The sequence below is a fragment of the Elaeis guineensis genome, chromosome 1, assembly GCF_000442705.2.
Source record: "Elaeis guineensis isolate ETL-2024a chromosome 1, EG11, whole genome shotgun sequence".
Classification (NCBI taxonomy): Eukaryota; Viridiplantae; Streptophyta; class Magnoliopsida; order Arecales; family Arecaceae; genus Elaeis; species Elaeis guineensis.
Window position 1 is genome coordinate 155,457,007 of NC_025993.2, and position 25,545 is coordinate 155,482,551.

Below are 25,545 nucleotides of genomic sequence, written 5' to 3' on the forward strand. Positions count from 1 at the left end.
TACTTTGAGGGTCCCGAAGCCCCTTTATTTATAGAAGAAGAATCGGAGTCGTATATGTCTCGCAGTCATTATTGTTTTCTGGATTTGACGTACAGATTGATTCGAAGAAGTTATTTTCTTTTACAAGAGATTCAATCACAAAAGAATTTTTCTTTATCTGGACTTTCCTAATTTAGAAGAGAGAGAGGCAGATCAGCGGTAGAAAGATTAGCTCAGCTATGGACAAGCTAGAATAGATCTTCCAAAATCGAGGTTTTGGAGACCATGGAACCCACGTTGACCTTAGGTAATTTGGAATTAGTCGGCCATGGACGATCTAAAATAGAACGTCTACGGCCCAGGTGAAATTGTCACAAGAACGAAGGACAAATAGCAGTCACAGCTAGTTGGATGGAGTAAACTCGACGACCTTTGCGATTTGTATGCATGTGACCTGTCAAGCATCCATTTCCCATAGATCGGCCGGAGCCGAGCATCTTTCCAGCCGATGCCGAGGTACAGATCCACAACATGATGCTAGATCATTGGACCTCAAATGCCATTCTAAACATTGATGCCACCTCTGTTCTATGCACAAATCCATTCAGCAGACTTGCATAATACAATCAGACCCCCCACTCTGGATGATCCACATTTTGGTTTTTGTAGTTAGATCTCATATGAGACGAGCCGGAGCGTTTTTGAAATCTTTCGTTGGTGTTTGGTTGGGTGTCATGTCTTACGTTTTAGGAGTCTCTTCTCAGCATAAGAGCTACATGGGCCTTTGATAATTCAAAACATAATTCCTCTTCATCTTTGTTATCATAGTGAAGGACATTAACCTCTACAAGGGTATATGCATTGATGAATCTTAAGCTCAGATGGTACCATTATATCCACCTCTCCTTTCACAGGAGAAATGAAAGAATAGTCAATTTTCACTACTTGGATTGAAAAATCCAGTGTGTCAGAATTGTCTGCACCTCTTGAGCGTTACACAGGGCAATAAAAATCCACGTTAAGGAATTTGCACCTAGTACATACGACATTTGGTTTAAGTTTACAGCTTCAATCTCCCCAGAAAGGTTTTTTGGGTATTAAATTCCCAAATAGATTAAATGGATAATGGCCAAAAGCACCTTCACAAGAATCAATGGCCAGACTTTCATAATGGCCACTGATTTTATGGTGCAAGTATGACCAATGGATCAGGAACGGTTGTTGGGCTAGAGAAGGAAAAGAGATGGGGAACGGGAGGAAACTGGGAACAAAAATCATATGAGGCGGGCTCCAGAGAAAAAATATGGGAGGCACGTCTCCTCTAATACTTATTTAAAAAAAAAAAAATCTAAAAATCAGATTTTTCTACAAATGGTGTTGTTTGTTTTATGATGAAAAAAAAATGACATTCTCTATTTATTTCTCATTTTAAAACATACTTTTTTATTGATATAATTATATGATTAAATGATACATTCAAAGTAAATTAATCGTCCAGCAAATTAATAAGCATCGCTAGATAAATCGATACCCATAAAGTTCACTAATACGATCATATATACATAACATCACTTGATCTCTATTATAATCTAGCGTTCCCCCTTATTGTCTTGCCTAAAAGGCTCTCATAAAATCTTCTGCAGCGGACACATGGTACAGCACGTCTTAGAGGCCCCGATACAAAATATTTAGCGAAATACTACTGTCTCTCTTTAAAAGTTTGCTGGTGCTCTTCAGTCTAAATGAATTCATCTTGTCATAAGCTTCAACGGGGGACAAAAGACCGAACCTTTCTTGCGCAGTTCGATATAAACCTCTTAAGAAAATTTACATGCTTTAAAATACGTGACAAAATAGCATTGGAACGCTTCAGGTGTAGTTAGATATAAACCTCCCAATGAAGTAGCAGATGGCATGTGGTTAATAAGATACACTGCAGTAAGAACCACCTCACTCTAGAAAAATTTAGGAATCCTCATAGTAAAGGATAAAGATTGAGCTACTTCCAATAAGTGTTGATTTTTACGTTCAGCAACACCATTCTGAGCAAGCGTATCGACATATATAATTTGATGGACAATCCCATGAGCAGCTAAATACTCACAGAACTTTCTATTCATGTACTCAGTGCCATTGTCAGACCTCAGAGTTTTGATTGTGGCATTAAACTAAGTAATTACAAACTTGTGGAACTCCTTGAAGTACCTGAGAACGTCATCCTTCATCTTTAGTAGATAGACCCAGGTCACTCTACTATGGCAGTCGATAAATGTGATAAAGTATCGATGTCCAGAAAGAGAAATAGTACTATACGACATCCACACATCAGAGTGAATAACATCAAAGATCTTAATATTTTGAGTGCCGGAAACAAGATAAATAATTCGTATGTGTTTAATAAATTCACATGCATCACAAATCAATTTATGCTTTTCACGGATATCACATAAACTAAGAAAGAGTCTTGCTAACACAGAGAAAGAAAAATGTCCAAGCCTACGATGTTGTAATTGGAGTTCATGCACAGCATTCTCGAAAGAAGATACAACTGAGCTAGTCTCCAGATTACCTTTCTATCCTCTTCCAGTCAGATAATAAAGTCTGTCATGCATTCTAGCATGCCCAATCGTCTCCTTCGTTGTCAGCTCCTGGAAGACATAATAAATGGGAAAAATGTGACTCTGCAATTTAAAGCAGTTGTAATGGAGCTGATAGAGAAGAGATTTATGGAACAACTAAGAACATGATCAGTATACAGTTGATAGAACTTTTTTCTGATATGATAGAGAAGGATCTATCAGCTATACGAATTTTATCTTGATCAGAGAAGGTGAATATGATATGAATAACTTGGATTGTCCTGTCATATGATCAGTAGCTTCTGAGTTTAGGATCCAATATTGAAAAATATTTAAGGCAGTAAGTTCACTATCATTATCAGAAGTATAAGAACTAATGCGAGAGAAATTAGATTGTGTAAAATGAGAATGAAAAATGAAAGAAAGATCGGAAGAATTGCTAAGCAAACCCATAGCAGATGAAGAGATGTTGCTAGAAGAAGTGTTCAGCTTGTCCAAAGTGTGATGTAGGGTCTACAGTTCCTCCATAAGTAAAGAACCACTAGCATCAGCAGATGGAGTAGTAGACAGAGGAGTAGAAATAGATGAAGCCACGATAGATAGAGGAGTTGAAATAGATGAAGTAGCATCGTGGACCTCAAAAAAATTGGTCTAACTACGGTCGATTGCTCCTTTAGAGCACCCACCACCTTGCCGGCCTCCTTTATCACAATCCTGGCCAGATGGAGGACGACCATGTAACTGCCAACATGTATCATGGATGTACTCTAGTTTGTTGCAATAAGAGCATATCCACATATCTCGATCGTTTCTATCATGAGGCTGATTGTGGCTGAGTAACCATCGTAGAACAGACCGTATCGATAGAGGAGGCGATCATCACACATCGATGAGTCTCCTCACTTAGAATTGGTGAGAAGATCTGATTGAGAGGAGGTAGATCGGAACTTCAATCCAAAATTTGAACTCTGATCAGATCGAATTCTTCATTAAAGTCGGCAAAGAAATCAAAAAGTTGCTCCTCATTAGTAAATTTTTTGAACTCAGTAGTATCATTAACAGAATAGGCCTTGAAGGGGTGATAAAAATCTAGCTCCGACCATAGACGTTGAAGCTCTGTCATGTAAGCGATGGCAGAAAGTTCGCCTTGCCTGAGTGCACATATCTTATGTTTGAGCTTAAAAGCTTAGGCTGTGTTGCCTTGCTGGGGATAAGTTTGGGCAGCATCCTCTCAAATTTTTTGAGTGGTTTCAAAGAACGACATGCCCTGAGCAATAGAGAGCACCATGGAGTTGATTAGCTAGGCCATCACAAGTGAGTTCTCTAATTCCCATTGTACCAATGCAGTGTTTCCCGTTGGTCGCTGTGATTTAGTCTCGATGAGAAAATTCTTTAAATCATGGGCTTTGATGAACTGCCGCACATTTCTGGCCCATAAAAGATAGGTGAGGGATCCATCCAATCGAACAGAACTGATCTGGAGAGAAGGATTATCCATCCCAGACCGAGAGTTACAGGCATGAGTCACCACCTCACTTATTGCCTTCTCCAGCTCCTACTTGGTGAAACCGCCTGACATCTTCAAATGAGCTAAAAAAAAAGATCACCGGATGATTTTCATCCCTTTTTTTTTAAAAAAAAGGAGGAAATCCTTCTTAATATTCTAAGCCCCAAAGATGGAAAAACTTACAGGACCCAAAGGTATAACTCTCGGATCGTGGACTCGGCATCCCCCTGGATCACGGGCTCGGCATCATTGACGGAGAGGATTGGCACAGCAGGGGCGACGATATGAGGCGGCAACGATAGGATGAAGCGGCAAAGTGGCAGACGAGGGTGTCACCGAAAATAAAGGGGTCACGGATGAGGGCATCTTGGGAGGGGAAGGTTGCGGTGTGATGGGGATGGCCATCTTTCGATGAACACCGGTGATGGTAAGGGGATGAAGGGAATGAAGGCTTTTTGAAGGCTCTGGTAAGAGGATGAGCGTCTTAGAAAGTTGATGACAAGGCTTGAATAGGTCTTGTTGAATAGGGAGTGGGATGATGAAGAAGCAATGGACTGGGACCAGAATATTGCTTCGATACCAAGTTGAAAAAGGAAGAAAAGATATACCGGAGAAAGTGGAATAGGATTATATTTTTTTATTTTTTATGGGATGGGATAGACCCCATTATATACAACTTTTTTTTTTTTTTACAAAAAAACAGCCAAATTGTTGATAGCTCATAGCCATCTTTACCATCTTTAATTAGATTAGCTAAATAAGGAAATACAATCTACCGTCGAACATTTTCACTTCTCTTTTTTTTTTGGAGATCTATGGGGAAGGAGAGCACTTGAGGGAGATGGAGGGGTTTCTTGATTCTGAAGGATGAAAAATAAAAAAAAAATTAGTGAAAAATATAGAAAAAAATTAAAAAAAATAAAAAAATAATAAAAAATCGAGACCTTTTTCCATTTAGATTATTTTTTTTTACTTCTCTTTTTCAGAGATTTATTAGGTAGAATAATAAAAGAAGATTGTGATATTTTCTTTCTTTCCTTTTTTCTTTGCTTCCAACCAAGAAAGAAAAAAATTATATATTTTTTTTAAACTCTCAACCAAGAGGAAAGAAATATACTTTCTTTCTTTTTTTTTTCTCTTCTTACTAATATTTTTTTTTCTTCCTTTCCCCAAACTCCCAACTAAGATGTTCCCATTTGACCTCCCTGTTTGCACACTAATTGATCCCATGGTCCGAACATCACTGATCGCATGAGATGATTTCCCATGATCAATACCAACGATGACACATCCAGAGGTTCGACAATGTCCTAACTCCAAGTCACGGACTGGCCCAACAACATGGGCCACCACCAAGAACTTTTGTTAGAACGTGACCACTATCTACGGCTAACAATCTTCAGATTTCCTATCCTAACAGTCTAACAGATCATGATCTAACATACCAGCTTATGTAACGGTATACTATTCCACCTTTATATAAAGAGGTAATAAAGAGATCCTTAAGTAGGGATCGTAATTGGGTCGGATTGAATCAATGCGGATCGGATCAGAAAATCATCAACCCACATCTAATCTGTTTATTAAATAGATCAAAAATTCAAACATGAATCCAATCTGTTTAATAAATAGGTAATCCGATCCGATCCGTTTAATCCATTTATTAAATAGATCACATTAAGTTAAATAGATTAAATGGGTTAAAGAGATTAAACAGGTTGAGTTAAATGAGTCAAAAACATGTTAAATAGATTTTAAACAGGTCTTAAACGGGTTAAACAGATTAAACAGGTCAGAGCAAATAAATCAGAAACAGGTTAAATATGTTTTAATTAGATTAAATGGGTTATGTGATTCAATCTGCCCTGAATACTAAATGGGTTAGATACCTAAAATTCAAATCCGATCCTAATATTAAACATATTAAATAGATCGACTTGTTTATAACCCAAACTTGTTTATGATGGATCGAACATGGATCAGATTGGTGGATCGGATCATTTTTTATCGGCCCTATCCTCGAGATATGCAAAATCAAGCTCTCACTTTTTTTCTATTATTTTCAAGTTTCAGCTAACTTAAACATCGAAGAATTCTCCGATGGATAACTATCGGTAAGTGTAGACTTCTTTTACAGATGTATTATGATGTTCAGGTCCATGGATTTCCCTTCGTCCACGGCCACTTCAGCATCTCGAAGCCTTAATGCAATAAATCAAAAAATATATATATATATATATATATATATATATTATTGAGGCCGACGTAAATGCTATCTCCTCGTAGTATCCGTCCAGATTAAGGACTATTGCTTGACCTCGTCATTCTTTAAAGCCTTTTTGATACGTCTGATTTGACCTCCTAGAGGGTGGATGTGTTGCAATTAAACAGATTGCATGCTCCCACACCTTTCAGCCCAGTGATGCGGTTTAGGTACGTACCGAACCATTGGTCCTCAGCGGTCCAACGTTGTGAGGGAGACGGCTGGTCAATTTAATCGTTTGCATCAACCAAAGCTATATTTATTAAAAGCATTTTCTTGAAAGGCAATATCAAAAGCATAATTACCATGGTTGCTTAGGTTTGAATTTCATTATTATTGGTAATCAAAATTAATGGATATGTTGCCCAATATTTGCTAGTATATACTATGGGTGTAATTTTGTTTCACACAATATTAACCATCAAAAATTTAGGATCCATTTGGTTAGTCATTAAAAAAATATTTTTTTTACTTTTTAATTTTTAAAAAATAAAAATTAAAAAATATTATTTGATAATATCATAAAAAATAAAAATTAAAAATTAAAATAATTAAAATAATTATTTTATATGCAAAATAAAAAATTTTTACTTTTTAAAACTTATTTTTCTTTTTTTTTTTTGCTTCCGCACATCTAAAACGCCAAATCAAAAAGTAAAAAGTTCAAATCCTTTTTCTTCGTCGAACTCATCACCTCCCCACCTCCTTCTCCCTCTCTTCTTGAACTCTTCTCCCTCATCGAACTGTCCACCTACCGTCTCCTAACGTTGCTTTTTACTCTATAGCAACGTAGTTATTAAACATATTTTTTATTTTTTTATTTTTATTTAATAATAAAAATTAAAAAAATAAAAAATATTTTTTAAAAATTAAAAATTAAAAATTAAAAAATATAATCAAATGCATCCTCAGTGTTCTTATGATATGAGTGGATAATTATAAAATACAAAATAACAGCACTGTTTGACGAGTCATCCTTTATAGGTCGGTAGTTTATAAAAAAAAACCAATGAAACAACCTGCCAATTTTTACTTTTCGTAGAATAGAGTGTACTTTTGTTTTTGTAGAAGGGTCCTTTTAGACCTTGCTAAACCATTGTGCACACTTTTATTATTCTTCATGCTATAGTTACGACTTCTGAGGTCAGGGATATCATAATCTAATATAATCCAAAATTAATCATTTTGACAAAGACGATGAATCACCTCCTTTATCTTCGAAGCATAAAGAATATATATATATATATATATATATATATATATATATATATATATATATATATATATATATATATATATATATATATATATATATATTAAGAAACACATTATATCTATTTTTAAACATCTCTACATATTTAAAAAGTTCAAGATAAAGTAAAAATTAGTGTATATAATTAAAATATTGAAAAGTGTCCATCCACCTTTCTTCTGGTGAATGTGCATTATCTGGTGGATGCGCTATGTTGTTGCGATGTAAATATTCTCGTCAGCAGCGACATCCAATTTAAAAATTGATGATTGCTACAAATAAAAAATATATATATATCAGTTTTAAGATATAAAATAAAAGTAGTTTTACCGTGCAAGATTCCCCTTCTTACATACGACGGCTATTGGTACGGCATCAAATAAAACCATTACTAGTTGGACCGTGGTCGGTACCCTCACAGCGGTTAGTGGCTCTGATTCCAATTTCCTACAATAAAATCACCAAAACGATCAGCTGTTGGGTGGCGCGCGTCACAAGTTAGCAGCCACCTCAAGCAATAGATAACACGTACACTGATTTGGTCTCAAAAAAATGTCCACACTTCCCATCCATATATACCTACCACGTAGGGAGGGTGGGTTCAACACCTAATACTCCAATTTCTTAAATCATTAGTTGAGCTAACAAAGTAACATAGAAGAATTGGAAGTCCTCCCACTCATGTGGCTCTGCACCCCTTTCTTACCATCTTCCAGGAGCTCCACCATCTCCAAAAAGAACAGCATGGTGACCTCTCTTTCTTCCTCCATGCCAAAATTACACTGCTCGATGGAGTGGAAAGCGATCCAAAAGAAGATTGGGTACTTGGTGTTGTGGCTGCTGGTCCTCTCCACCATCTTCCTTCTGTTCATCTTACAGTATTCCAACCCTTTAACCATGCAAGGCCTCAGCCAGAGCCCTACCATCAATACTGATAACAAGAGTGTAACACAACTAGCACAAATCCCCCTTCCAAAGCTCTCTTCTCCACCACCTACAACCAATGAAGGGCACCACCAAAGCCCTTCTCTCACTGGCAATTATGACAACAGCATGAAACCTGCAATAAAGAGCTCTCCTCCAAACCCCTCTTCTCGACCAACCATGGACAAGGCAGGCCTCAGCCCAAGCCCACCTCTCCCTGCTAGTAAAGTTGCTATGGCACCAGTGTTTCAGAACCCCTCTTCAGAGCTCTCTTCTTCGCCAACTCTTGCTAGTAAGCTCACTACCTATCACTTCCTCTATCATTGTATTATTAAGACTTGAGTTCATATACTTTTACTTTTGGTATAGATGGTATGGAAGAGCTCTGTGATATGTCCAAGGGTAAATGGGTTAAGGAACCAAGAGGGTCTGTTTATACCAACATGACATGCCCAACGCTTCCTGAGACGAAGAACTGCGTTAAGTATGGGAAGAAACAGAACTATTTGTATTGGAGATGGCAGCCAGATGGGTGTGAGCTGCCGAGATTTGAGCCCATGATGTTCCTGAATATTGTTCAAGGAAAGAAGCTGGCTTTTATTGGGGACTCACTAGCCAGGAACCAGATGGAATCGCTTCTGTGTCTCCTATCTCAGGTGATTCTCCAATTCAGTTGTTTTCCTTCTTTCTAATAGTTTCTGATTACTTCTTTTTTTCAATTTATTTTGTTTTTTATATAACCTAATCTGACATCCATGCAACCTAGATTAATCTTATCATGGTAATGATATATAGAACATTTCATCTCAACAAAAAACAGCCAAAATAGCAGGTATTACGTATTCAATATTTCTTTTTGGAATGTAACTTAAGGTCAGGCATGCCTTCCACCGGTCAATTGCCGTTGGCTGATACAGTAAGGTGCAATGGCTTCAAGGCCCCTACTAGGGGTGGAAATAGATCAGGTCGGACCGGATCATGAATAACTTCGATCCAATCCAGTTCCTTGAATGGATTTTAATATTGAATCCAAATCCAGCCCAATAAAAGATTGGGTTGGATCGAATTGGGTCCGTATATAACTCAACCACAATTCATGAAATACGGATTCGCTTTGAAACTGAGTTTGGATCTGTTCTGATTTGGATTATAAGAAAAAATAATAAAAAAAATTATGTAAATAATTGCATGGGATTCACTAATCCATCCAAATTTCTTTTCAGGAGGCTATATGTATTATAACTCATCTTCGATCCAAATTAAATTGAATCACCCTAAAGTAGTATGAATTTCAACTGATAGTATTGGTTAACAACTTGAGAGTTGCCATCCTAGCTTCTGGAAGGCATTAGACCTATAAACTTTATTAGTTTGAGCTTTTGTCAGGTCTGTTTGTAGGACAGAGCTCAAATTCTTGATATACGTATAATAAAAATAGTGCTTATGACTTATATTATTATTATTATTATTATTATTATTATTATTTATCTATGTATTTGTCAAATCTCATTATATGATGCAAATTTTTATGAATTTTTAACTAATCTAGATACTGTACTTCAACTACGTTCCAATATACCGAACACTTTTTAGCGATAGTGATCGGAGCTTCCATCTCCCCTTATATCACACACTCTTTTAAATACTAAAATAAATTACAAAAATAGTTATCAAGTTTAGTATAAATAAATTGATTCTTTGTACCATGATCATCATCAAACACTCCTTGTCTTAGTTAAAATATATTTACTGAAACTTGCCAAATACTAGTTGATCAACTAATTCAAATTATAGCTGACATTAATGTAAATATATTTCATACTTTTGAGTGTTCAAATCTAGTATTGAGTTCAGATTGAACGAGTCAAATCGGATCGGATCATTTATCTCCAGATCCAAATCAACCAAAAGTCTCAAAAAATTGGATCGGATCAAAATTCAGTGAATCCAGACCCAATCCGAAAAATAAAACGGATTTAATTTTAAAACCCAACTCGGCCCCACAGATCATTTAAAATGATTTAGGTTGGACCTACGCGGATTGGATCGGATTGGATCATGAATCAATCGGATCCATTTGCAGCTTTAGCTCTACGTATAACAGAGTAGGATCCCAAGGACTTCGTTTTTTCTTCCAATAGAGAAATAAAAACAAAACCAATCTCATTCCCATTGAATTAAAATTTCTCACACATTCTGCCAAACCTATCTCTCTTCTGATCTTGTAACATGCAAGATCCTTGCACAAACTGAAAAGTTATAAAACTATCATAATTTGATTTTGTGCTGGTCTCTCTCTATTTATTCATATGCATGCTGATGACAACCTAACTGGTATTGCGTTTTAGTTGGTTTTGCTTCCCTAAACAAACATAAAGTTCCAAGTGCTAACATCGTCTCAGAAAAAAATAAAAAAAAATAAAAAAGTTCACTGAAATTGGGTGCAGGCAGAGACTCCTGCAGAAATTTACAAGGATTCCGAGGATAAATATCGAACATGGTACTTTCCATCCCACAATTTCACCCTCTTGGTCATGTGGACCGAATTTTTTGCACTAGGAATACCGAGAATTGTGAATGGAACGGCTACAGGCTCATTTGACGTACACCTTGATCAGATTAACAGAAACTGGGCAGACAAACTTCCTGGTGTAGACTATGCTGTCATTTCTGGTGGTAACTGGTTTTTCAGAAAAAATTACGTGCACAAAGGTGGCAAAATTATAGGTTGTGTCAATTGTCAAGAAGGCAACTTGACAAACCATGGTGTCCACTTCGCTATCAGAATGACCCTCAGAGCAGCTCTTGAGTTCATAAGTACATGCAAGGAGTGCCAAGGGCTGGTAACCTTCGTAAGGACCTACACACCAGCACATTTTGAGGGTGGTTCATGGTTCACTGGGGGACACTGCAATCGAACTCGACCCTTAAATGACAGTGAGGTAAGTTTAGATATGATCCCTTGGGAGCTGAGGAACATCCAATTGGAAGAGTTGGAGAGGATAAAGCAAAGAGAGATGGTAGGGAAAAGAAAGTTCGGCCTATTGGACGTCACCAAGGCTATGATGTTTCGGGCTGATGGGCATCCTGGATCAAACTGGGACAAGAGATGGACTACTGCTAATGACTGCCTGCACTGGTGCCTGCCCGGGCCAGTTGACATGTTGAATGATCTATTGCTACAAATTCTGAAGAAAGAATTAGTTGCTTTATAGATAAATCTCAAGAAGATAGAGGATGTTTGAATGTATCGATTTTTTATTATTTAACATTCAAACAAAATCCAGATAAGTTTCTTGGAAATTGGTAGAAAATTTGTTGGAAATTTTAAACTCCGCATGCAATGTTTATGCATACCAGCATCAGCAATTGCATGAATAATGGAAAAAATAAATGCTCACACCGTCCGTGCGGTGGAAGAAATAGGACACTTCCAATGACCACCCCAACTCCTTTCGTTTATACATATCTTCTTGTCATGGGTGTCAGCCACACATTATTAGAGCTTAAAGCAACTATCATTCTACAAGTTTCAGAGCTTGAATAAAAGATGCGGACCTAAAATGGTGGACCGTGGAATCAGTATCTGGCAACAGAACCTTCCATGTAATTTGGCACAATCCAATTATTTACCTGAAGCAAGATTTACCATGATCCAGAATTCCTCATTGAAATAAAAAGGGCTTTGTTCTGGTCAAGGAGCACTTGCTTGGCCTTAGATAACCATGATGCCTTTTTTTAAAAAAAAAAACTTATTTTCCCTTCATGTTTTTTTCTGTTCAGCAAACTAGCAGGCGGGTCCATCCTCCCACTTTCCAATAGTAAAAAAAAGAACCATCTGCCAGCTAGCCTGATGACAACGTCTCTTTTTATTGATCTCATTCAAGAGAGATGTCTGTTCCTACTCAACCTATTTAATCTATACTGATATTCCTATGTAGACGCTTAGATCTTGGCATCCCCTTGGATAAGTAGGAAATGGATGACGTATATACAGTTCCTAGCTTCGCACCTGCAGTAAGTGTTACAGTCCATGCACAGAGAGGACACTGGCTGTGGAGGTGCAGGGTTTCAGATCCAATGCCCCTGCGGATTGTGCCATGAGTTAGCCAAGGTGGACTCGCGTCCCCGGCCATTGGATGCATGGTTCCCTTGGCCTGCATATGGAACAGTCACAGTACTCACAAATTATTAATTCACTCCCAAAGAGTATCTTGTACAAGATCCTCGATTTTTCTTTTGTCTCAAGGATCGGATTTGATATTTTCTCAGAGGATGCGTTCGTCCTATTTGCATCTCGTCAAATGGAAAATGAATGTGGATGTATCAAAGAACAGGCTGTGAACAGAACACACCATAAAAACACATATAACAATACATCCATCAAGTTCTCTCAAAAGATCAGTTTCCGCTTACCAAAAAAGAATCCACATGCCCGGGTCACGTACCTCATCACGTCCTCGTGGACAGTATGATTAGATAAACTTCCTAATTTCCTATGTTTTCTCTTGCTGAGAACCTTATAAGCATGACATGTACTTACCTAGTCTCTGGTCTCCGGTCTCCATCTCTTCGATATAGTGAATGGAACAACCACAGCCCTTTCTTAAACATCTCCAACCCACACCCCACCCCACCCCCCCAACCCAACACAACTCTCTCTGAGAGAAATAACATAGTAAATGTTTATATCACCATCATTTTATGGAAAACTGGCTAAATACATGGGGAAGCTTTCAAATTTTCTAGAATGTTTAGAAAGCTAAATTATATGATTTGTAGTGGATGATGAAGCATATGATAAAAGAATTAATTAAACAAGAATAATTCAACTAAAATTTAAGAGGCTTCGGCAGTTACTCCACATAGAGTTCTGAGGACGAAGATCCAGAAGAGGAATGAATTTCCCTATTCTAGACATAACAATCATGTCCTCCCCATTACTGCAGGATAAACCCAATCTCTGTTCAATGTCCTGCAACCTACTCTAGCCATAAAATTAAGCAAGTTGCGGAAAATGAAATATTAAAGAACAAGAAATATGATTAAGGAAATGACAAAAAGAACATGAAATGAAAATCCCAACAAACTTTAAAAGAAACTCAAGCATTTTTTGGGAGTTTCCAAGAAATTGCAGAAGCTTGTGATGACCATCACTAAGACCAATTAAGCTTCAATATTTAGTGACAGTTACTGAAAATATAGAGCTTTTTAACACATCAGCAGACTAACTGCCCAGTTATGCTATCATTTGGTGAGCGAGGTGGACAGTTTCTGCAACCAATTATGTTTGTGACTTCCATAACTTAATAGAAATCATACCTCTTTAGAAAATAAATTGGGTCTCTCAATAATCTTGCTTCTCACCCTTCGTCCCCTTATTGGACTAATATTACCTTCCCAATCTAGTAAAATACACTCTTAATTTTCCAGCAAGCTTAGAAGCTAATGTAAATTATAAAACGTAAAAAGCCTTACATTGTGGCCAGTGATGTAATTCTTTCCCTGCTCTCACTTCTACAGACCAAATGCTAGCACTTGCTTCTTCAACAATTTCAAATTTACTTTCTTTGAATCATTTAAATATATCAAGATGAAAATGCAAATGAAAATCTTAATATCCTACAGACGAGTGTTAATATTCCAAGACAAATTCTGGTTTGAATTTTGAATCTGATATGCAATACTTGCATCCCCTTAGGCAAAACAGAAATGAATCGTCATGTGAAATATAGTTTGTGAACCTTCTTTCCTTCAATTATTATTGTTCAAATAGATCATGAACAAAGTCCAATAATTCAATGACCAAGAATAGCAACAAAATGCAAGTCGAATAGGATTAACAACTGAATGGATCAGCTCAGGTGGAAAGTCCTTTGATTCTGCTAATAAAGAAACTAGATCAAATGCACTATATCCAATCACAAACTGGCTAATACATATCCAACAATAATTCCTCCACTAATTTTGCAGATTGAGACTCCACAAAAAGTGCATAAGGATGCTGAAGACAAATTTTGGACTTGGTACTTCAAATCTTTTGACTTCACCCTCAAGACTCTGGACCAGATTTTTAGTGGAAGGAACAGAAAGAAGGATCAATGGATCAGCCTCTTGGGTGTTTGACTTGTACATACGATCTAGACCAAATGGACTGAAAAACTTCCTTTGATCAACTATCTTGTCATCTGTGATGATCATTGGTTCTTCAGGAAAAACTCTGCACGAGGGAGGCAAGCTTATTGGGTGTATGTCTACTTGGAGGCAGATCTTACAGACCTAGGAATCAACCATGCTGTCTGGAGGGTCTTCAGAACAGAATGCAAATATCTAAATAAATGTGAAAAATGTGAGGGGCTACTTGCTACAGACATTCTCACCAGCACATTTCGAGAATGGGGGCTTGGAATGGTGAAGGGTATTGCCACAGGACCAGACCATTGAATGAAGGAGATATGAGCTTCAGTGGGACCAAATGGGAACCTGGTAATGCTCAAGGGGAGGAGGTGGAGAGATTGCAAGTGGAAGAGCAAAGAGGAACAAAAAGGTTCATGCTTTTGGGTGTGACTAAATCTGGTCATAATGGAACAATCAATGGATGAAAGGCTATAATGATTGTGCATTGATGCCTGCCAGGGTCAATGATATTTGGAATGATCTGTTGTTTGCAGAGTTGAAGGACGATAAACTGCAGTACTCATCAATTGGCTGAACTTAGATAATAATAATGATACTCATCCTTTTAGTGTTCTGAAATTTGGCCCAAATTTGAAACTAAATTAAGTGAATCTTGTTAAGTGTGCACCGGTCCACCTGGTCTAAAATAGCTTTTAACAAAAAACTATTGCATGATAGGTGCTCCATAATCAGCAATGGGCAACAAAGGTAATGAAGAGTTCCAATTAAAAAAAAATTAACAGGACAGAGATGTGATTGTCAGAATAGTATTATTAGTTTCATATGCATGTCAGCAAGCAATAAACGCCATTAGTCAGCATTGCTTACAAATGAGGAATTTTGCCCAACACTAACTGAAGCCTCCATAATTTAGAGAAAGCACTTTATCCAACCAGGGGGGTAATACATGCTTGCTATTACTTGTGATACCTTGTTTTATTCTTCATAAACGTTAAGACTGCAGACCTCCTTTCTTGTCATTAGTTTGAGGTAGAAGGAATTTGATTAGCAGAAGTAACAAGCCTGCTTCCATTCAAAACACCTACATAGTTTTGTGCTTCCTTTTGAAAGTTTGATGGAATAGCGAAAAATAACTTGCCACTTATGATTTATAACACAATATGGCTATCTCAGTTATCAATGCGAAACAGAAACAAAAATCACAAGCAAAATGTTGCCTTAAATTAGTAAAATAGCGAACTAGATAAACAATCCAACTTTTCGATTTACTTGTTGACTCAGAATTGCAGCTAGAAATAAGTCACAAACCATATTCATATGTTCATAATCAAACAAATTAACTACAATCAGATCAATCAGAAATGTTAAAAGCATATCTAACTGTTTATTTAAAAGTATTTGATGTTTCTCAACTATGTGCTGAGGTCTGAGGTTTGAGTATATAGAAGTCAAGGCATACTTTCCAAATTAGTTTTCCATAATTTTATCTGTATCTGATCATTCTGGTAAATATTCACAAGTTTAAGGAATATTAGAAAGGAAAACCTTGCTCCAAATACCCACATATCTTGGCAACAGGTATTTATTAACTTCATGCAGGTCCAAGACTGATGATCTATTCAAATTGGGATCCATCAAAATATTGCACCCCGCACAAATTTTCAGATGGCAATCCCATTCTTTGTGAAGATATCAATTCTTAAGGGATGTTGGCTAGTAATCCATGCTTTAGGCAGCATTGATTCTTAACACAAATAGAGGAAAAATCCTTTAAGGACAGAATGAAGATGGGACGGATGGAGGACTATGCCAAAGTTCTGACTACATACATGGCTGTCTTTTATAACAAAAGACATCAATTTTTGGTGAATTTTCCATATGATACTGCTAAGTTTCTCAAACCAATTAAGTATTTCCAGCATAAAGGAATTTGTCAATGATTCGATTCTCTTTCTTGACCTTCCTGATTTTTCATTCTTCTTTTTTTAAACCATATGGGATATTTATTGGTTCCATCTGAAAGCATACCTTTTAGAAAAAAGAAAAAAAAAGGGAAGAAAAAAACTTAACATATCCAATTCCTACAAAAGTCGAACGTGAATTGAAAACCTTTCCACTATATCCAAACAGATATTTTGTCTACATGTTCTTCTTTATGTTATTCTGAAGGTATCTGTGATCAACTTGCTAGAAATTCAGAGCCTGCCTCTGAAAATGTTGTGCTTTCAACAACTAATAATCGTTGGGACCTGTCTATGACTTCATCACAGTATACTTCCTCTTGTTGAGCCTACCATATATCTTCATTCACTCTTGAACTGAAAAAAAAGGATTATTTGCATCTTGAGTCACTGTTTGGATTACAGAAGCTGCTGTCCTGAAATAACATCTGACTGCTTGCAGCTTCTATCTAGCAGCGAAAAAAGGGAGGAAATCCGGGCAATCATCGATTTCCAATATTGATTATTTTTTTTCCAGGATACTGAAAATCACCTTAGAACTAGATATTGTTGTCCCAGAAATTGAGGTAATTCACATGAGCTGGTGAAATCATCCAAACGAGCCAAAAATCAAAAAAGAATCCGTCTGGTGCGCATCACAAACCAAAAAGGTCATGCACCAACTTTGGCAGCCTAAATGTAAGAAGTCTTCTTAACCTCCCCCAACTTCATAGTTATTTTGCTTCCATCAAATCATGTTTCCAGGAGAACATCTGAATGTTCCAACTATATACTCCAATTTAAGAACTTATTTTTCTTATAAAAGGCTAATAAAAAATATAGATTCTTCAACAGTATACAAAGAGAAGAGATAGAGTACAGGCACCCATATAGATTAGATATTAAGGAGAAAGAGGAGAAAAAGATCAAAGAAAATCTCTTCTCCTGCATTGCATAAAGATGCACTACTTTCATTTGTTTCCAACATCACCGTGGAACCCAACCAATAAGGGAAAAATGGAGAGACATGAATATGAAATTTAAGGTTTTTTTTTTTTTTTTTGCATTCTTGAATCTGAAACATCAAATAGTTGAAGTGGCACAACAAACAGAAAAGCTTTATACACAGTCTTAATCCTTAACTTTGGACCTCAAACACATTTAGTGGCTTGTTTTAATGTTATGTATCATAAAAAGTGGTCATGCAAGAGTCTTCATCCACAATAGGTAAGAAGGTAGTCGTTTTTCAAGTATCTCTTTTTATGTTGTAACCAAGGTTCAGAAAATCAAACCTGGTTTTGATTTCGATCAAGCTTAAAATTTCAGTTTTGGAAGTTACAGCTATTTCAGCAATTTTGCTAAAGACAATTAGAAATTTAAAAAAAAAAAAAAAAGAAGCCAAAAAATGTTCTTACACAGCATTTTAAAGCATTTTGTGTTATATAAGATCTTTATTAATACAATTTTAATAGTTCTAAGCATATCATTGTATTCTAAGCATTATATGAATATTTAATTATATTTATAGGAAGTTGCCCAATTATATAAAAACCAATATGTTATCTTGTACTCAATGGTAAATTGTATTCAATGTTCACAATGGTCTCTTTAAGAACTGTAACGGGGCCCTTTACATAGGTTGAGGCCCACCCCACAAACTAACCCAAAAGCTCATTTGTGTGTTTGGGGGCAGAAACGCTGGCCCGAGTTTAGAATTACATCTTTTTCTTTTTGGTTTGGTGGGGGTGGGGTGGGGGGTGGGGGACTGTCAAGATTGATCAAAACTGATTGAAACCAGAAATCTAAATTGGTTGAAGCTCCGTAGAACAGGCCTTTCCCGGTTCAAAATAAGCTGAAACCAGTGCATTTCGGCCAAAACTTTTAACCTTGGTGGCACCCATGGTTATCATACATTCTGAAGCTGATTAAAATTGTGAGAGTGACCTCTTTCAACATTTCTTTGGTTTCTAAAGTCATCCTTCCATTCTACAAAATGCATATTCCTATTGTAAGCAATAGCTACAAATGTCATGATCATATCTCAATCTAGCATATATTTGTTCTGATCCTTTTGTTGGCAAGCAGTCACATCTTAAGTGACATCCTGATACAAGCAATGCATGCCACAACCAAAAACTCCAGCATCTCGAGTAAAACTCAACAAATCAACATATGCTCGACCAATTGCCCTTTTCGAGTCATGAAAACCAAAAGCCTACCCGCCTATCCTATTCCTACACACACACAGGAAAAAAAAAAAAAGGGAAACCAAAACAAAGAATTATAATAACTACAGATTTATTGACAACAAGGACAAGCCATTCATGTGATCCTTTCTGGAATCTGATGATACTAGTCACTGGCTCATCTCCAGAAGGATCGATTCATTTATTGCTTCACATGAGATCTTTTGATATAGTTAGAAACTCCTCTGCAGCTCAGGGCATCTCACATTGCTTAATTTAGCAATCACACATTCCTTACACCTACTTGTGGGCTAAGCAACAACCAAGTCATACCCTGGGTAATGTACCTAAGAGTTGCATGTGGTACCTGATATAATACATTGTAAAATTTGAATATGCTTCCGCCTTCCAGAATAAATGCCGAAATAAGATTAGAGAATAAAGATGGATGGTTTCTGCCAAAACCTACAGCCGGCAGCTATTGATTCATGAAAGCAGTCAAAATACAACTCAAGATCTGTTTTGCACTTTATACTTCTGATAACTATAATCTCATCAGGAAAACTAAATTGTAACTTAACTAGGGTTACTAATCGAATGATAACCCAAGCAATAATGACAAAGATACCCATTGTAAACCTTCTAATGATTATAAGATAATCTAAGTTGGCTTAACATTCCAAACATACAAAAATTAACATTAGATGTCAAAACTAACCTTGAAAAAAGATGATCATCATAACATCCTAGAGTAATGATCATTAAACTGAACATAAGTGAAAGATTATCATACATCAATATCAAACCTGTTCAACATGGAGACCTACATATTAACTACTAAATCAAATTTAGTTGTCCTTTTGTACGATTGCTCCGCTTTGCATTTGCATCATTGAGATCAGATATTCCTTCCAACGGACTATAAATCTTTTACAAGACTGTGTTTCTAACTTTGAATTTAAGCATACCTCTTCATAAGGTAAACAGTTCTTGCAAAGCTGTTACCATAAGCCCTAAGTGAATGTATCTGACATTCTTTAAGAGTTGAGATATTAGTCGATTCTTTTGTGCACTTCTCAAGGTAATGAAATGAAAAAATCCATCTTTTCACAGAATTTCAACTGTTCAAAGTCCAAATTGCTTGCTGGAAGATATTGTTGATCTAATACAAAACTGATGCAATTTGAAGTGATGCAACTTGTTTGTTTTTACTATAATTCTTTTAAACTGGAGGATTTTAAAGTCTCCAAAATGATATAGGATTTAATGCAAAGAAGAGCTGGAGTGGAAAAATATGTGGATTCTCACCACATCCTGAACTAATTGGACAGTTAGCACTAATGTGCAACATCTTTTTGCTCAAATACAAACTCATACAACTAAGAGTAGCAGCATGCTCTGCTAATTATGATAGACATTTAGATAAAATCTGACTCATATGCCCCCATTTATCTTAACCAAGAGTGAACCATATGAAAGCCACAGAGTACCTATAATAAGTGAATTAACCTAGGGATAACTAAGAAAATTATAACCTATGCAAAAATGATACATAGACAGGTTTCTTTTAACCTTTTCAAGGCTACCTAAAAATCATTCAAAAAATAAACCCAGAACACAAGAAAATTTATGATATAGGAGTTCATTTTTTGCTGTTCTGGTCTTATATTTTCCTGCACTAATAGCCAACAACTGTGTCTATATGCTTTTTGTTTGATATCTGGCACTTAATACCTCTTTCTTCTCCATGTCTTCTCTCCTTGTTTTTACTTCTCTCCTCTGCTGAAACTTTCTACTTTAAATCACCTATCTATCTCTGCAACTTGTCAAGAAGCATAGCCTTTCAAGAAAACATATGTCTGAATGCTTATTCAGATGCATATACACCATCCAAACTTTATTCACTTCATCTGTTGGATTGATCCTTTTGTTTAAATTTAGGAGCTTTAATCTAGATCATAGACCATGCTGCCTGTTGATGGTTCTAAAGGCCCTGCAAATTTCCAATCTATGAAAATTAGTTTGTCAAAGATTTTGAAAGTTTTGATTCAGTGTAAATTTAGGCACTCTGAACCAAAAAGTTTCTTGTTCTAAGGTCATCAAGAAATAATATACTTCATAGTGAAAATCTTGTAATGTGATACCCCTGGTTGACAGTAAACATAGTGTTTTCCCATCACTCTATATATGCCTAATAACCAAATCAACTAACAAAACCATGAGAGTTGGAAAGTGCAAGAAGCACCTTTACAAGTACTATCTCTGAAATATTTCCTCTGAAATTCAGGTTACAGCCAATGCAATTACAAAGAATTTGTGCAGCTGGAAAATTCAAATATGAGCCTGATCATGGAGCACTGTCCAAGAAACAAATTTTAAATATTCTCACCTCCTTCCTTTTTTTTAATATGCAAGAAAAGCTCCCACTCTACAAACAGCCAGATTCGTCCAGTTTGAATCTTTTTAAAAATAAGAAGTTCTTAGATACATTCATTACCCAGATTAGTCTAAACTCTAAAACCCCAAACCTGATAATATTGTATCATTCAGTGTAACTAAAGTTCTCTTTTAGGAGATTAACTCCCATTTTGCCACCATTCAAAACTCTACTGACTATATAAATAAATTAGGTACTCTTCCCAAACCTTGTAAACAATTGCTGTCTATAAAAGTGATTTCTTGGTTCATAACCAACTTCCAACAAAACAGATCCCAGCCAATTTCATTCTGTCATGGGCATCAACATGAGAAACATTAATTTGCTCTCATATTCTCTTTGCCCTGGTATAATGTTGGAATGACTGAAAACATCAAACAGCAGCAGTATAAGGTGTCACCACAGCAGAATAATGCCAACAACCAGATAACTTGAACAGATCGACTACTCTTGAACAGATCGACTACTCGATAAACACTAACATAAAAAATTCACTAGCAATACTGAAGAGGCAAACACCCTCCTCTCCCTTCTGCCCAAACCCACAAACATCCAAACATACTTAACATAGCCTGAAAACAAATCGATTCCTTGACGTTATTCAGGGTACTTGCACTCTTATGTTTGTTTCTACAAAAAATTATGTCTTGAGAATACTGTCATCACCTAATCCTATCTCACACCACCCAAGCAATTCTAGACCAAAAGGCTAAGTATCATCATCATCATCATCTTCTTCTTCTTCTTCTTCTTTTGTAAGGAACACTGGTATCATCTTCACTACATAACCCGGGTTCAACATCTGCTATGTATTTTAACTAAGGATCTTGGCCATGGTGATCTCCATTTATACATATTCATTTTATACACTGACTGATTTCCAATATAGCCTTAGCTAAGCTTTCATTAAAATGTACAAAGATCATAGTGTCACACAGGATCCCCTAACTTTACGAATGCACACAGAGCTTTGTTACTTATAATGAATGACAATTATTAAACTAGAATTCGACAATTTCAGTGCATATGTAAACAATTTTTCAATAAACTAGAAAATTGTAACGGAATGATAAGTAAGAATAATTCCAAGCCATCAATGGTCTGATGCATAAAATACAGTCATGTTGCTTTAAAATGTTTCAGCTGAAGAATCAACACATGGAGTTAGCAGATGATAGAAGACCATGAGCATCAAGAAGAAAGGTGTATGTATAACGTGTATTGATTAACAAAGACATGTTGAGTTAGTGACAAATTCCAAAAGTAGCTGTGCCAAAACAAAAGTGCATTATCAGTCACATGGGCACATGTAAATGGTCAGCACAAGCCTAGATCTTTTTATATTGTTTGTAGATGAATTTTAGTTGATTCAAAAAGGTGCATCATGGTTTATTGGCAATTTATGAGAAATGGCTAAGCTTAAATGCTAAATTGAAATTATGGCAAACATATTTAGAGGATAAAGACTTAATGAATGGTAAAATGAAAAGAAATTGTAGGAACTACAATTCAAATGGAAATGGAGATGACACGAGGCCCTAGTCAAAATTAATGACCAAAAGATACCATATCATAAATTTGGATTTAGAGATGGAGATGTGTTTTAGGGGCATACTGAACCAAAAGTCAATAGGGATGCAACCGAAATGTGTTTTAGGGGTACAACTTCACAAAAAAAAAAAAATCAATAGGGATGCAAACCATGATGGAGTTTTGGGTGCTAAGTAAAGCCAACAAGAAACAGGGTAATGATGAAAATATCCAGATGGAAGCATGATAAAACTGGAAGCATGCAATATTTTTGAAAATTGGGGAGAAAGCCTTGCAGAACTGATTATATTGATATGGGCTTCAAAGTATGGATCGAAGTCCTTGGAAAACAAAGCTACTCAACCTGGTGTTGAAGGGAGAAGAAACATGATTTAACATTGATGCGAGTTCTAACAAAAGATCTTGAAATCCTTCAATAGCACTGAGATGCCCTTCATAAAACTGACTGGGAAAACACAAATTTGTAAAGCTGGACCAAACTGTTTTGATGAGGTTTGTGGTTAAGGTTATGGCTGCATTCCTTGTTTCTACCTTGGCTTATGACATGAGGATCTTAAATAGCCATCTGATCTTTGATGAAGAATAATCATCTTTTATGATGTCAGAGCCAATGAAAAGTTGATTATGAAAGAGTCTATGGGTATGATTTATAACAAGGTTAGGTTAAAATAATTAAAAAAACAACTGGTTAGTTCAACAAGCCAGCAGCTGTCCTTTCATAAGAAATTAGATCTTTGATGATTACCAGAAAAAAGATGTCAATACTGAGAACAATATCATGTCCCCGTTGATAAAGAATATTGATTATTAAAGTTCTAATTCCAAATTGCTAGTGGAAAACAAAGATATGGGCTAGTTTATCGCCCTCATTGTCATTGGAAACACCCCAGCCAACAAAATATTCCATATTCGTTCAGTTCAATGAACTGCTCATATAAAAAGGCGATGAAAACCATCCAACCATTAGAAGGAAAGATAAGTTGAGCAACTGTCATCAAGATAAAATTTTGACACTACAAATTCTTAATGCAGAAAAATTAGGATTATACCTGGAGCAAGAGGGAAATCCAATCAACTTACGTCAGGCGGGCTTGCTTCAAGATCACTCAAGTTTGTACAACAACATCAAATATGAGTTTTTGACACCAGAATGCAATCAAACAATCCACATGGAACAAATATTCCGAGAAGAGGGGAAAAATAAATCTAAATCTGATGATCTACCTCAGGCATCAGGGGCGCTTCCGAGAGGAAATGAGCAGATCTCCCGGACAGGCGAGAACTCCACCAGACCGATATCCATGGCGTAGCCGGAGACAGGGAGTTTGAGGTCACGAAGAATACCGAAGGCCTCGGCCATCCGACTCCTGGGGACGTCCTGGGCGACGGAGCAGTGAGGGACCCAGGCGTCGGGCCGGAACTCCTCGGGCAACTCGACCCCTTCCTTCTTGAGGGCATCGCAGAGCTGGGCGTGGAGGTGGAGGAGAGCAGACGAGGGGGTGGGGGCGAGGAAGAGGATTCCTCCTCCGCCTCCACCACCGCCCGCGTCGGAGGAGGAAGAGGAAGGGAAGGCGCCGACGGAGGAGAGAGAGAGGGGAAGGGGGTCGAGGCGGGAGGCTAGGGAGCGGAGGGCGGGGTGGAGCTTAAGGGGGTCGAGGGAGGGGGACGAGAGGAGGGTGAGGTGGGGGCGGGCGGCCATCTCGATGAGCTGCGTGCTGATCTGCCGCCTGGCCAGAACGTTCCACGCCTTCAGCACTTGGTTCTCCAGCGCCGGATCGAAGTACAACTCCACCGCGTATCCCCGCTGCGCCGCCGCCACCGGCGGCGGCGGCGGCGGCGGCGTTGCACCCTGCGACATTTCGCGTCCTCCTCGTCGCCGGCGGCGCTCACCTTCGTCGACTTCAATAAAAGAAGTATCTTGGGCGTGGGGGTGAAAAGAGGAAATGCTGAGGCCGGGTCAGGAGTGGAAAGGCGGTCGGTATTCCCTTTGCGTTGGACGAACGCGCGGCAGAGCTGGCGTTGCGGATAAAAGGACCCCTTTGACCATTGGCCGGTGGAGTGGCGGACTCCTGGTGAAGCCTGTTGGTGGGTGGGATCTTGACCTAGATTTTGTCGTGGGCCATTAGGTTTTCCGTCCGGAGTCCAGAAGGTGTAATCTGGGTTAAGACCCATAAGTATTGCTTTTTGCCACTCATGTATCTTAAGATTACTGAGTACTCCTTTCAGGAAAAAAAAAAAAACTCACCAAGTAGAGGTTTTTTGTTATTAATGGGTCGGATAATACTATTTTATAGAGAGTACTTTATAGGTGGATACATGTGAGTAAATGTGGGATGAATTAATCCTATAAAAAAATTAAATAAGATATATATATATATATATACACACACACATTAGTAGAAAAAATTAAAATTGATACCACTAATTTTATAAATCAATCATATATTTCATGTAAAATTTTAAAGAAATAAAGAATAAAAAAGGTAATATCAAAAGAGTAATTATGATCTATATTCTCTATTTAATGACTCACATATCCTACCACTCGTTCCTCTCCTCTCACACGCTACTTTGACCTCTTTCTCTCTCTCTTTCTTTATTAATTATTTTTTTATTTATCTTTTAATATTCTATCTCAATCTCATCCATCCACCTCTTATATTTAAACCCACGTCAATTTATTTTTTATATCCTAGACGGACTACATCAAAAGATAAAAAAATAATTATTATCTATATTTTTTTCTTTAATGATTCACATATCACATCTCTCTCTTTCTCACTCACTTC

The 25,545-nt window shown here is 37.0% G+C and overlaps 2 protein-coding genes and 1 pseudogene across 8 annotated transcripts; 2 read left to right on the forward strand and 1 right to left on the reverse strand.

Moving 5' to 3' along the window:
- Positions 1 to 2,314: 2,314 nt before the first annotated feature.
- LOC105039172 (uncharacterized) lies at positions 2,315 to 24,773 on the reverse strand. Of its 7 annotated transcripts, none has more exons than XM_010915225.3 (2): positions 23,981 to 24,773; positions 2,315 to 2,627 (listed from the first exon to the last, which is right to left on the reverse strand). In XM_010915225.3, exon 1 carries the CDS (start codon positions 24,612 to 24,614, stop codon positions 23,982 to 23,984), a length of 633 nt encoding a protein of 210 aa, XP_010913527.1. In that variant the 5' UTR covers positions 24,615 to 24,773; the 3' UTR covers positions 2,315 to 2,627; position 23,981. The 7 variants fall into 7 exon arrangements, with proteins under 7 accessions (XP_010913527.1, XP_010913526.1, XP_010913525.1 ...); XM_010915224.3 differs by lacking the exon at positions 2,315 to 2,627 and adding an exon at positions 13,213 to 13,447; XM_010915223.4 differs by lacking the exon at positions 2,315 to 2,627 and adding an exon at positions 13,468 to 13,486.
- Positions 8,167 to 12,182, forward strand: LOC105039173 (xyloglucan O-acetyltransferase 3). Its single transcript, XM_010915226.4, has 3 exons — positions 8,167 to 8,796; positions 8,874 to 9,160; positions 10,952 to 12,182. The coding sequence occupies exons 1-3, from the start codon at positions 8,262 to 8,264 to the stop codon at positions 11,717 to 11,719; spliced, it is 1,590 nt and encodes a 529-aa protein (XP_010913528.3). The 5' UTR covers positions 8,167 to 8,261; the 3' UTR covers positions 11,720 to 12,182.
- LOC114913368 (xyloglucan O-acetyltransferase 3-like) lies at positions 12,809 to 15,216 on the forward strand (annotated as a pseudogene).
- Positions 24,774 to 25,545: the final 772 nt, after the last annotated feature.